Source organism: Nyctibius grandis, chromosome 18 (genome assembly GCF_013368605.1).
Source record: "Nyctibius grandis isolate bNycGra1 chromosome 18, bNycGra1.pri, whole genome shotgun sequence".
Taxonomy (NCBI): Eukaryota; Metazoa; Chordata; class Aves; order Nyctibiiformes; family Nyctibiidae; genus Nyctibius; species Nyctibius grandis.
This window is the reverse complement of record NC_090675.1, coordinates 11,089,957-11,103,096: the sequence shown is the minus strand read 5'-3', so window position 1 is coordinate 11,103,096 and position 13,140 is coordinate 11,089,957. Positions and strand designations below refer to the sequence as shown.

Here is a 13,140-nt window from a genome sequence, read left to right as displayed (position 1 = left end):
CGAGGGGGGTGTGTGTGGCTGTTCTCGGGGCTCCTCGGGCTGGTGACAGCACTGGCACCGGCACCGGCTGGTACCACAGCTCGCTGCCCGGCGTTCGTGGTGGTCCTGGCTGGAGCCGCTGCGCCCTTTGCTCGTCCCGATTGCTCAGGATTTCTAAAACTGATCAAACAGGTGAGGAGGGAGAGGGAAGAGTTTATAAAGGCAAAGGAATTACCAAAAGTAATTATAAGCATTTTTGGGATGGCATCAGGTGGACAAGCAGTAGGAATTCTTGAATTCCCCACGAGCTGGGTGTTAAAGCCCTGCTCAGGGTTACGCTCCTGTCCTAGTCCAGGGTGAGGGATTGTCTGGCTGCAGAAGCCTTGGTGTTGGAGTATGAACAGCCGCAGTCACGCCACCGCTGCTGGGGCCGCGGTGACTCGTGCCCAGAGCCAGGGCTCCTGCCGCCGGCCGCTCCAGCTCAGCCGGCACCGCAGCAAGGCAGCTGCCGAGGGCCATGTCGTCAGGGCTTGACTCAAACCTTTCTCAGGCAAAACCCACACTGATCTCAGGAAAGACTGAGGGGAGACTTGGGGATGCTGGTCCCTGCCGCCGGCGGCTGCTGCCCGCTTTGGAGCGGGGCACAGGGCACGCGGTGCCTCGTGAGCTGCCCCCTCCCAAGCTGACGACGTCGTGCAAACTGCTCCATTCTGTAAAACAAATCATTTTTAGAGGCTAAGCCAGACCATTGCCTTCAGCCTTCCTTTCAACAAGGCCATTTTTCTGCTGGCGTTTGATTTGTGAAGAGTGAGAGAGGGATGACATGTAGCCGCTGCTGATGCACGGGCAGCGCTGGCTCGCCCAGCCCTGGCGTTAGACAGCTTCAGTGAATGTGAGAGCTCGTTTTTGACCAAAAAACATTTCTTGTGCATTTTTCTGTTATGACAGTGACCCACAGAGAAGGAATCGCGTGCTTTGTTTGTGGTTTGTCAGGAGTGGTGCACCCTGAAGGGGGCTGAGCAGGGAGGGGTTTGCTTTGGGAGGGGGACAATAACCTGGGGAGAGGCAGGGGCTGCGCTTTGCAGCCTGGTCCTGGGGTGCGGGCACAGCCCTGCCTGGCGAGCGGGACTGGGCATGGCGGGGGCGACCCACTGCTCACACCTGGGAAAAACGGGGCTGAAGCCACCCTGCTGCTGCCAGGCTCTTTTTTCTGCACGTGGGGGGGGGGGGGGGGGGGGGGGAGTCCGGGCTGGGGTTGAACAGTGGATGTGGAAGGTGAAGGAGGGCTCAAGCCCCGGCAGGATTGGGGTTTGTTTTCTTGAGTGGAGCTGGACAGAGGGTATCTCCTCCTGCTCTTTTACAATCATACACATTTTATCCAGGTAGGAAATGCCCCACCAACTGATGGCGTTCAGCAAATTGCCATGCAGGGCCAAAGCCTGGCCCGGCTGCTGCCTGCTCGTGCTGGACTACTTGTCTCTTTTTCTTTGTTTTAATTAAAAGTGGCCTTCTGTAACAAAAGAAACAAACAAAAAAAATAACCCAACGTAAAATGCCTTTGGTTTAGGTGGAGGTGAGCCTGTTGCTGCTTGTGTCGGTCTCGGTGTGGTGTCTGTGTGCACGCCTGTTTATACACGTGTAGACATTCAATGCAAGATGCTATCGTGTCTCTGGTTTTCGTATGTAGCCTGTGTCTCTTTTGGACTGGTTTGCATCCTGGGTGAATTTTTTGCATTTAGAAAAGTGTGACAATTGTTCTGGGTTGGGGACGAGGGGCGTCCTGAGACAGAATTTGCCCGGTGTGACAGCGCTGGTGCTCCTTTGGCCCCTTTGCTTTCTGTGCTGGGTGTTGGGGTGTCCCCAGCGAGGGGGAGCGGCCCCAGCCACATCAATCAGTCGCCCTCTGCTTCCCCCAGTGCTGGCTGGCTCCTCGTTAAGCCTAACGAGACACACAGCCTCACTGAGCAGGGAGCTGAGTGCCTTGGGGGCGGTGGGAGGTGGGCAGCGCTGAGCACCTCCCAGGTGAGGCTCCTCTTGGACTTTGCATCTGTTATTTTTCTTGAGTGAGCAGTTGTTCGTTTCAATCTTATTTTAATTCTAAGATATTGGAATGAGGAAAGGAAACCTCTCATACTGCTGGCCTATTTTCCATCCCTTGTCATCATTTTGAATGGATTAAAATTGATTATAACAGTATTTTTAGATTATTTCCCCTTTAGTCAAACGTCAGTTGTTAGGAACAGATGTTTAAAGTTAAGGAAAAATAGGTTGTGGATGGGGTCAGTCGCGGCATCTTCCTCTTCCTGGTACACAGAACTTAATAATGGAAAACTTGAGTTACTAAAATACCAGCCCCAGCACAGCGCTGGGTAGGTGCAGCCTTGGCGCCCGCTGTGTTTGGCTGCTTCCACGCCGTGGTGCTCCGCCGTGCTGGGCACGGGAACCGCCCGGGCCAGTGGCCTCGGTGGCCGACAGCCCGCCCGGGGCTGCCAGAGGGAAACCCTGGTGCCAACACCTCCCAGGCACGCCTTAACCAGCTGCCCCAAAGGAGTGTTTCTTGACACTGCATCTCCCTGAGCGAGCCATGAAGTACTAATTGCAGCCACCCAACGGGTTATTTGCATCTGGCCAAGCACCAGCGCAGGCGCCAGTGCGTGGGGAGCTGCGGTGGGCGCGGGGACCTCCCGCCCCCGCTGCCGGGGTCCCCCCGCGTCTGTCACTGCGTGTCACCACCCTCCCGGCTAAAAGCGGTTCCTTTACCCTCGCTGCGCTCTTTGCATTAGGGCTGTTTCACTGAAGATGCTGACGGTAGAAGCAGCGTTGCTGCCGGCGCTCCCCGCGGAGCCCGAGCCCCGGGGACCCGTTTGCCTCCCCGCGCACGTCACGGGAAAGCCACCGCACCGGCACGCTCACCCCGGGCAAACGCGGTCTGTGTTTACAGTGAGGACGTGTCACTGTGTTACCCATTTATTGAAATATTAAATATTGAAAAACCTAGACTGTAAAGATTTTTATGTGTTTGGATACATCTGCTATGTGAAAAAAAACCCAACTAATTTTGTACATATTGTATTTTTACTATTCAGCTGTACTATACTGGCTCTTCATGCTCCAGAGTTTAGGTATCCAACGTGAATAATATCCGTGTAATAAGCACTTGCCTGAAATAAATATAAAACCGAAATAAACATGCACTGAAATCTGAACCAGGGTTCTGCATTTCCCTCCTTGTGCCTCGCACGCAGGTGTGTCACTTTATTTCTGATTTTCAGCTGCCAGAGCGGTGCTTTCTCCCACGGCAGCCCCAGCTGTGCGTTACCAGCAGCTCGGGCTCTCCCCGCGCCAGCCCGCGTGTGCCCGGACCAGGCGGTGCCGCGCTGGGGACCAGCCCCTTCCCATCGCCCCGAGCTGCCGGAGCCGCGGGCGATGGTGCCCGGTGAGCGGCTCCGCTCGTCACCGAGCGAGGACGAGTCCTGGCCGCGGCCCCAGGTGAGGCTCCGGCCCCGCCGCGGGCACCATCCTGCGCGGTGCGGGGCCGGGGGGGGGGGGGTGGCGGGGCCCCTCCCTGGGTGCGATCGGCCCGGCCGGTGCCCGCACCTGACCCCGTCCCCGCTTCTCTCCCGCAGGTGCCGGCGGAGCCGGGCGGTTTCCCGGTTCCTGCTTCCGCTGCGCGGACGCGGAGCGCGGCGAGGGGGCGCGGGCCGAGCCCCGGCGGCAGGTTGGTGGTGCCGGAGCTGCTGCGCCGGGGCGGGGGGAGCTCAGGGGGGCCGGGGCCCCTCCGCCAAGGCGGTGAGTGCGGGGGGGCCGCGACGGGCAGGGGCCGGACCCGCGGCCGGAGGGTGGGGGGGCCCGGGGGGGTCCTGGGGGGTTAGTGGGGGTCAGGGGGGCCCTGCGGGGGCTCAGGGGGAGGTCAGGGGCGTTTCAGAGCCGGCACGGCTGCACCCGGAGGGATTTGGGGTGTCCGGGGGACGCAGAGCGCGGCCACGATTCGCAGCATTTGCAGAGCTGCTGCTGCAGTTTGTACCCATTCCATCGCGGCCCCCTCGCACAGACCCCCCGCCGCCACCCCGGCCCCGCCAAAGCTCTCTGAATTGTGCCCAGTTTGATTTCCAAACCCAGCCCTTCTGCTGCACCGTTGCTGCCCTGTTTCCAGCCCACCCCATCAGCACCTGCATCGGGTTTGGTTAATTAGATGCTGTTGAACAGCCCAGGCAGTGCCGTGACTCCCTGACATTGGTATGGAAACAGCCTGACCTCTCTCTACTCTCTCGATGTGTAGATAGTTTGTCTGAGCGTTCACAATGTGTCTCCAGTAAAGTCAGCTGGAGGAGCTGGTGCTGCCTCGGCAGCGCCCGGTGCCCAGGGAAGGAGCTGGGGGCTGAGCCGCCGCGTTGCGGGACACCTGAGCACCTCGGAAGGTAATTGTGTCCTTTCTGCCTTCCTCAAGAGTTATTTTGGCTTCACCACCCCCATCAGAGGTTGTGGTTGTGCCAGGTAAGTGCCGATCAGCTGCTGTGGGCTTTGGCAGTGGGTGAAGGGATTAAGGAGGCACTTTTCAGGCTGAGGCACAGAAAGCACATTTCGGTGTGGCTGTTGGGCGGAGGAAGCACGATGTGACCTGTAAGTGGTGAAGTGGCAGAACCTGTGTCTTGACAGGAGCAAAAAAAAAATACTAATTGTTGGAGGTCGCAGGTGGGGTGAGGTTGTTAAAAGTGTCTCTGAACTGTAGCAAACGCTGGTCTGAGCACACACCCAAAAAAGAATCCCAAACAAAAAAAAAATCAAACCTGCACTGTGTGTGTGTGCCGCCCTGCCGGGCCAGGGGAAGCAGCCGGCTCGGTCAGCGTTGCACAGCTCATCGCTCGCTTCCTTACGTCCAGAAACTTCAAAAAGAGTAAGATGGGGCAGGGAGACATTAACTGACGAGGCGAGGCTTTAGGTTCAAGGCTCAGGAGGGGTGAGGGTTGGGGTTTTTAGTTTTGCTTTGTTTTTTTATTATTTGGAAGCCAAAAAGTATTTCTAGGTAGGGTAGAGCTTCTGAGAAGGGGAGGCAGGCTTTGGACTGATTAACGGGGTACTGCAGTCGGCGGTGCTGAACTGTGGGGGCCAAAGTTGCTGTGTGTGTGTGTGGCAGAACTCGTGTGGAGTGGAGGAAGCAGGTGAAGGCTCACGGGGCTGCCAGCGCTGGCTCCGGGCTGCAGGGAACAGGGGAGATGCCTCCTGGGCTGGTTTTTCTTCTGGCAGTCGGTAGCAGTGAGACTTTGAAGGTGATGAAACTTCATTGGGATGGTGCATCTTGCTGAAATAAATTCCTGTTGCTGCAGGGACTTTGCAGCTTTGGGGAACAACAACTGTCTAAATATCTACGGTAAGTTTCTGAGAAGTTGCAGAGAATGCTGGGGGGTGTGTGGTGTAGTAACAAAGTCAGTCCTGCAGAAAAGAGCGCCCATGTGTAAGCCCAGCTGCAGTGCCCACCTCTCTGTGCCCACCCCAAGCCCCACCACCCAAACAAGATGAAGCCCGAGGACGCCGTGGCACTGGAAGGTTATTTAAGCCAGCGTGTCATTGGACACTTCATCAAGGGATTATCCTCTTTTATACGGGTAAATATGCGATTACCAGCTGTAACAGTCACGAGCAGTGGCTGAGGGGTGGCTGCACCTACCCCAGCACAGAGAGGCGTTTGTTGGGTGTTTTTACAGTGGAGTGGGGAAATGCAGCCAGAGGATCTTTAAGAGGTTTGAAGGGGGGGACTGGGAGCGATGGAGGAGGATCTCCAGCAGCTCGGCTGGGTTTACTGCTGGCTGCAACAGGATCAGGCCTAAAATTGCAGGAGGAAACATTTATTTTTTAACACTTGTCAGAGGCTTGCTTCTGCTCCCTCCCTTCCCCAGGGCTGGACGGGCAACAGGCTGGGCCTGTGGCCAGAGGTGCCCTTAGGCACGGCTGCGTGTGACACACCTACCCTGACAGTCACCCCAGGGACACGCGCGGTGCAGGCGGTGATGACCTGCTGCCTTGCTTTAAACATGCTGCTTCCTACATTAGCCCATGCACACTTGTCATAGGAACGTTAATTACATAACACTCTCTCTTCCCAGACAGCCCCGGCCATAGGATGCCCTGTTCTGGCTCTGAAATTACCTTGGGGGGAGAGAAATCGCTTCCAAAGAGCTCCACAGAACGCCTTGACAGTAAGTATTTATTTGTATGGTACATTTAAACATAAATAATTGAGCAATAAAGAGAATAGTCTGCTCCCGACAAAAATAAATAAGTCAATACACAATATTCATAAAATACAATTAGACAGAATGTTATAACAAATACAGCAAAGTCTGCAGAGGTTTGGGGGTTGTTTTCTTTTAAACAGAGTTGTATGGTACATCCCAACATACCAAAGAAAAATAGTGCAGGTTTAGTTTTTACATCCCTTCCTCGGCTCTCTGAGTTGGAGGGTTTTCTCGCTCTTGTCAATTTTTACAAAAATACCATTTCACTTTTCAAATGAACAAACACGCACTGAAGCGCTGCCGAGACCTTTCAGTGGCCACGCGCTGCCCTATAGCCCAGCTGGCCACAGCTATAAATAACGGTGCCATCAGACTCGGCTCCTTGGCTCCAGTCCCGAGCAAGACCCGAATCACTAAAGCAAATACCTCCTAGCGCCATTGGAATCTTCAGAGTAATTTTATTCCCTACACCCCTTTTTGCTAAAATCTGATTTTAAAACTCACTTGAGCTGATCTAATTCATGTAAACTTCTCTGAGCAACCTGATCTGGGTGAAGATGTGCCTGCTCACTGCAGGGGGGTTGGACTGGATGACCTTTAAAGGTCCATTCCAACCCAAAGGATTCGGTGGTTCTATGAAAAGCTCAGAGAGTTGTTTAAGGTTCAGTGGAAATGCAGCTGTGTAACCCTGTCTGCTCTGAAGGATTAAAAAAATCCCCAAAAAGCAGAAACCTCCACATTCAGATTCAAAACCTGCCCCCTCCCTCCCGCTGACACAGAGATCCCCTTTTCCTTAGAAACACGCCTGGGAAAGCAGGTGGAGCACACGTGGGAATTCACAGAGCATGAAGGGCTGGGGCAGCACCGGCCTTGCCCGCAGCCCCGGGGCAGGAGCCCGGCTAACGCCAGGCCCCTCTGCTCTCTCTGCAGGACGGGGTGACACGTCTGCTGCTGCTCAAAGCGTGCGGCCAAGCGGGGAAAGACGCGGCACAGACCTTGCACGGGCGCACGGATGGACCCACGCGGTGCTGCAGCGAGGCGGGTCCTGCACACGATTCCAGCTGCTTCACCTGGCACGTGCTGATACCCGCGTGAGTGACGAGCGCCTGGGTCGTGTTCGCAGGATCCCACGGAACGTCCTCCCAGAAAGCTCTCGTCCATGTTCAAGGCATAGACACTGAGTCCACGACCGTGCTCCTCCAAGGACCCAATGCGATGCTCGCAGCACTGGAGCGAGTGTTGGATCCGGCCGTACCCCCACGGAAGGTTCTGGCAGAGCGCGCAACGTGCATCCAGGCTTTAAAGGTGCAGTAAGTCAAAATATAAATGTTCTAGTATGTCAAATCCCCCCTTTTTAGTATCTCAAATATGCAGATAGACGGTCTTCTAGAGAGGGAAGTAAGAGAATGCAAAAAGGTTTTGTCTAGAAATACAAAGGGAGTGTAACAAGGACTATCAAACACCAACCTCATCTGGTGAAGGAAAAGTTCTGGTTTTACAAGTCCGTTACAAATCTCGTAGATATTTATTACATTACATGGAAGATGCAATTAAAACACCATTTTGCAGTTGCAGTGCAAGCAATGCCCCATCCGACAGCTCACGAGGCCCACACTGACAGGCTGCTCGTTATCACTTATTTTCAATCAGGGTCTGCACTTTGTAGACAAGGTCTCTCGCTATCCTCAGAATCTCCTCGGCATTATGGTGCTCTGCCATTTCTAGAAGACACAGACAAACATTCTTAATTGTCAGCGGCAGGAACTTTTCTGCCCTAGCATTGATATTAACGTGGCATTAGCATTAATTAATTAGCGTAATAATAGCAGCAAGCCAAAAGCATTGCAGGGGGTTAGGTTTGTAGGATTAAAGACAGGATGAATCCCGTCGTGCTGTAGGTCCTGGCATCAAGACCTAACCCTTCCTGTGCCTGTTCTCTTGTTGGAGACATCCCAGTGCCCGGCGACCCCAGCCCAGGAACGGGAGGTCTGTGCCCACAGGTGCCTGGGAACGGCCCTCCTGGGGTCTCAAAAAGGTAAAGCTGAACTCGGCTGGAACAAAGATACCAGCAACAGGCAGGGACTTGCTGGAGCGTCTGGGATGCCCGTGATAAATACAACTGAGGGCTGCCCGTACGCGGGGCGACGTGCCCAGCAGCTCCACAGACGTCCGCGCTCTGCACTAAGAGCAGAAAGTAGCTCTCGACAGACCCGACTCCTCAATCCACAAGAAACATTTCACTCAGCTTAGGCAAGCACTGGGGTTTGTGTTTGGTTTCTCTGGGGTGTGTTGTTTTTGTTTTGGTGGGTTTTTTTTGAGGGAAGCATTAGTGTACGGCGTTGGAATAAGAGTGGCTGAGGCAAAAACCAAACCAAATTTGGGGCTTCTGCAAGAGACGGCTGACAGCCCCAGCACTGGTAATTTAGTAAATTACTGTGATTACACAGAATTGTTTCCAAACCTCTTAAAACATCCTAACAGGGAGCACTTGTTTAGGACTAATGCATTCTGCAGCCAGGAAGAGCCCGAGCTTGCTTTGGCACAACACTTTTTGCTCTGGCAGTACGTGTTGGCCAGCCTCTACGGACCACTACGGTAAGCAATCAGCCCCAGAAGCAGCGTGGGATGTTTTGCATGAACAGTTGCTTAGAGGTTTCAGCCTCAGCAGGGTCAAGCCCTGTAAACAGGAATGACTCTGGCAATCTTAAACCTTGCGAGAGCCTTTTGCAAAAAATTAAGCAGCATTTTAGCACCTCCCATTAACCCAAGGGCAAAGAGTCACTGTGGGAAATGTAACAAATTCCGAAGCTTGCTTTGTGGTAAAAGTGACCACTGACACTAAAAAAGCTGCCCTCGTCTGTGGTCCACGTAGCTCTTAAAACACTGCTGTTTGTGTGCCAAGTCAGACCTTCAGGAAGCATGTGAAAATCTGGGCCCTTCATTTACATGAAGGGGTAAGAGATTCGGAGCTTAAAATGACCAGGGGCTTCTCCTGACAGCAAGAACACTGCACGACTGCAGACAGTTTGTCTAAGGAAGGGAGAAGGAGCCAACTCTCGTTACTTGCTTTTATCAAAACTGCACGCTCAAAAAAAAGTCACTTACCATTAAAAAACTTGATGATATCAGTGAAGTCCATGTTGTTATCACGGATAATCTCTCGATAAACTTCCACAAGTGCTAAGGCAATGAAAAGGACAAAATGTTCTGAAGAGATGTGCTTTGCTGCCCAAATAACTTCCCACACTGTAAATACATCCTCGTACAACAATTCTGAATGGGAATAAACATTACAAGAGCATCTGATTATTCAAATTGACCATTTCCCCCTCTCTAACTAATGTCTTACAGGCCTTATGCAGACACGAATAGTACTTGATGACAACTCCTCTTCCTCTCCCCCTCTCCTCCAGCCAACTCCTGCCACTTATTTGTGCAAGTATGGCAACAGAATTGGGTTTAAAGGAAAAATTAAGAATGAATGTAGGTGTGGTGGTGTAGATTCAGCCCCAGGAAGATGCCTGAACTGCAGAACCATGTGACAGCAGCACAGGTAGGCTGTTATCAGGAATTTACAATACTCTAAGCTTTGACTTCATCCAGTCCTAGTTCATCTCCAAGAGTTGCATTAGCTTTCCTAGCTACAGACTCTCATGTGAGCCTCGCTGCTACTCACCATCTAGACATCTAGACCAGAACACAGAGCTGTTCACAGTTTGCACAACTCTAAACTATAGGCATTATTACCTCTCTTAAAGTCAAGCAGGAACCAGCGATAGCAGAAGTAGAAGTGGGTGTAATCTCCATTCTGGTGCATCAGTTCAAAAAGCTCCGAGTCTAGAATCTGAAATGCAAAACATCAGCAGTCAGTATCTTGTGGGAAAGTAGCCAAGATCAAAGGTGGTGGAGTCTGGTTAAGACTTTCTGTGCTGCTCTTTATCACCCGACCCTGTGGTTAGTCAGAGCAGCTGCTTAGCACAGATACATCCTTTTACTATGTGTTTGCAAAATGCTTATCATGGTGCCCTGACACAGACTGAGGAGGTGAAGTTACTGCTGTGCAGGTAGGAGGTGACAACAGTCAATCTCCACTGTGATTTTGAAGGTCCAAGCAGCAAGTTGCAGATCCTACTGATTTTCAACTCTTAGGTTGTAACAGAGGAGCTGGGGTGCAAAGACTGAAACCCATTTACCTGGGGAAAAGAAGGAAGAGCAGTGGCACAGTTCCACACTGCAACGTCTCAGCTCTCTGGAACTGAACAACTACTTGCCAGATGTCTGGTATGTGTCTTAAATGTGTAAGTACTCTATAGTCATTCCTCATAGGTGTCCTCCTAAGGGCTGCTGGATAAGGCTCTGACAATCCTGCTACTCCACAGAACACTGCAGCCGTACGTTCGTGTGCTGCCTGCATGTGCCCTGCTGGCCATCTTCTTTGGTGGCTCACCTCTATTTTCATTACTTTTTAATATGCCACCTATCAAACCAAATAATGGCTTATCCTGATAGTTTTCACCCTTCTTTATGCTAATCTTGCTCAGGTGCCTGGTGCTTTCTGGAGTGCAATGTCGAGGCCTTAAATCTGCCCAAAAAAACCCCCTTCAGCAAGCATCCTGTGTGAACACAAACACAGCTATGGTCTATTTAAACCTGTAAGAAATCAAGTTTGTGCCACAAATATCAGTGTTTTCCAAAAAGCAGTGAAGACTGGATCTTACTGCTCTTTCTCATTGACTTCAGTGGAGCTGCACTGAGCCATGAACAGGAGTCATTACACTCTGTACACGTCTGAGGCAGACGTTTGCGGGGTTTGTTTTGTTTGTCAAGAGGAATTGCCCTGCTCTAACACACAGCAAATGCTGTCCCCTGAGGAGAAGGAAATCAGTTTGGGGCTGCATAAAACAATTCTTATCCCCTCCCCAGATGACTAGGGAGCCCAGTCAGAGGAGTTCCTGCCCTTCACCGTGGCATCAAGCTAGTTCTGAGCCTCGGCCACAACCTCAACTTCTTTCAAATAAGATTAGAAAAGACTCACCTGGATTAGGGACCGCATGTTGGCAAAGTGTGTGTCCATAGCACCTCCATTGGGGAAGTTCTGGCTCATCCTCTTCATCAGGTGGCTGAAGCAGCTGTAGGCCAGCTGATCTGCAGATACAACGCAGAACGCTCAGTGCTGCTAATTGGGGACTTCCTCGAACCAAAATAACAAACTGCAGGGCAAGGGAAAAGCAGGGTTTTCCCCTTTGCTGTTCCCTAATCCCAGCGCCAGTATTTAGATGAAACAGAAGACAGCACCTGACTCTGGACCATTTCTACTAGTTATGTTTCACAAGAACCCAGCTTGCAGTTGAGTTTTCAGCTCCAGCAACTGCCAGAACGCAGTTGCTTTTGAAAATGTAGTAAAATTTAATCGGGAAGTCAGTGAGTGAACAGGGAATCCCTGAGATATTACTGTTAGCCATTTCAACAACAGCCACATGTAGAGAAAATAGGAATCAAGAGCTGCAGGTCTGATTGTCCTGGTGAGCTGGCCCTGGCTAATGCATACAGCTTCTGAAACAGCATTCCCAAAGAATGACCTCCCTAAAGATACCAACATGTCCCAAAAGAAACCCCTTCCTACCATTGTCAAGTATAACCATCAAAGGAGCCAGCAGGTCACACATGCCTTGAACATAACCAACTTCTAGGTGCTCCCAAACATAACTGCAGAAAGAAGAAAACACAAGAGATAATAGGGTTAAAGATCCTCTTCCTGCATGGTGGCCTCAAAAATTTGTCTTACCCCTAAAATACAACTCCTTTTGGAAGCTTTTAAGTGTCTTGTTCTAGAGTGCTGTATAAGATAAAGCTAAAGTCCAGAGAACTACAACAATTCAAATCTTCCAACACTCTGGTATAAAATGATGAGTATTTCTTCTGGTTTTTTTTTTTTTTTCAGGAAAATTCCTAAAGACTTCACAAACACTCCACAATGAGGACAGAGCAGCATGTGAGACAGGAATATCTCTTGTAATGTGACTCGCTGTAGGCTCTTCATGTGTTGTGAAAGGGTAAAAGAATGTGATCAATTGTCTACTGACAGGATGAATTAAGATGGAACTTTTCTCTTCCTGTTCCTCGAAAGCTAAATATTGTTTTGAAGTCTAATTCGATTACACAAGATCAAATCTTAAGCAGCTGCTGAATGTGTGTGTCAGAACGTTTTGACACTTCCCATTCCAGAGTATCTCACAGCGCTGTACTGTTTTCTGCTTGGATAGAGAGGACCAACCCTTATACCCAGGGCTTGCATAGCAATCGTTTGTGAAAAAGCAGCTAACAAAAGCCTAACAGTCTATGGAAAAAGCCCAGGTTTTTAAAAGGTACCTGCGTTTTTTTTGGCTTTTGTTCTCCTTTTTTCCCCTAAGTGGAATCTTGGTATCTTTGCCAAGTGTTAAAGTCTATGACTTTATACAGACTATTTTTATACAGACCATTATTTACTATTATACTTCATGGATTATGACAGAAACGTGAAAAGCAGTTCAGCTGACAAGCTGTATTACCTGCACATGACGTTTCGGAGTTTCTCCAGGTTATCGGCAGTAAAATACCAGTAATTCCGGTCACATCTCTGCACATCTTTATCAATTCTGTGCAAATTTAAGGCAACAGTGTCCAATAACTCTATCTAGAAGAGAAAAGTTTTAGTTAGATCTGCTGAGTTTAGAGCATTCCCAGCACCTGGTGCAGATTCACTGATAATCAACAAACCTGAAATAGTACAATTATCCTTTAGGCGGATGAGAGCACTGAAATAATTAATTACTGACAAAAATCCCAGGTAAAACGCATACACTTTCACTGGTGAATGTTCCAAGCCTGTCCTGTTTCCAAAGGGTTATTTCCAGTTGAGCAACTCCAGCAGAGACATAGAGGCAAAAAC

At 50.9% G+C, this 13,140-nt stretch overlaps 1 protein-coding gene across 6 annotated transcripts in view; it reads right to left on the bottom strand.

The window, feature by feature from the left end:
• Positions 1 to 6,164: 6,164 nt before the first annotated feature.
• Positions 6,165 to 13,140, bottom strand: part of SGSM2 (small G protein signaling modulator 2) — a 48,579-nt gene continuing 41,603 nt past the window's right edge. For 5 of the 6 annotated variants that reach the window (XM_068415622.1, XM_068415624.1, XM_068415626.1 and 2 more), the window contains 6 exons: positions 12,761 to 12,885; positions 11,836 to 11,918; positions 11,248 to 11,357; positions 9,960 to 10,056; positions 9,318 to 9,485; positions 6,165 to 7,933 (listed from right to left, as the gene is read on the bottom strand). In XM_068415622.1, coding sequence (XP_068271723.1) covers positions 7,845 to 7,933; positions 9,318 to 9,485; positions 9,960 to 10,056; positions 11,248 to 11,357; positions 11,836 to 11,918; positions 12,761 to 12,885 — 672 coding nt within the window. In that variant the 3' untranslated portion in view covers positions 6,165 to 7,844. The remainder of the gene's footprint in view (positions 7,934 to 9,317; positions 9,486 to 9,959; positions 10,057 to 11,247; positions 11,358 to 11,835; positions 11,919 to 12,760; positions 12,886 to 13,140) is intronic. The other variant, XM_068415625.1, reaches the window with a different exon arrangement.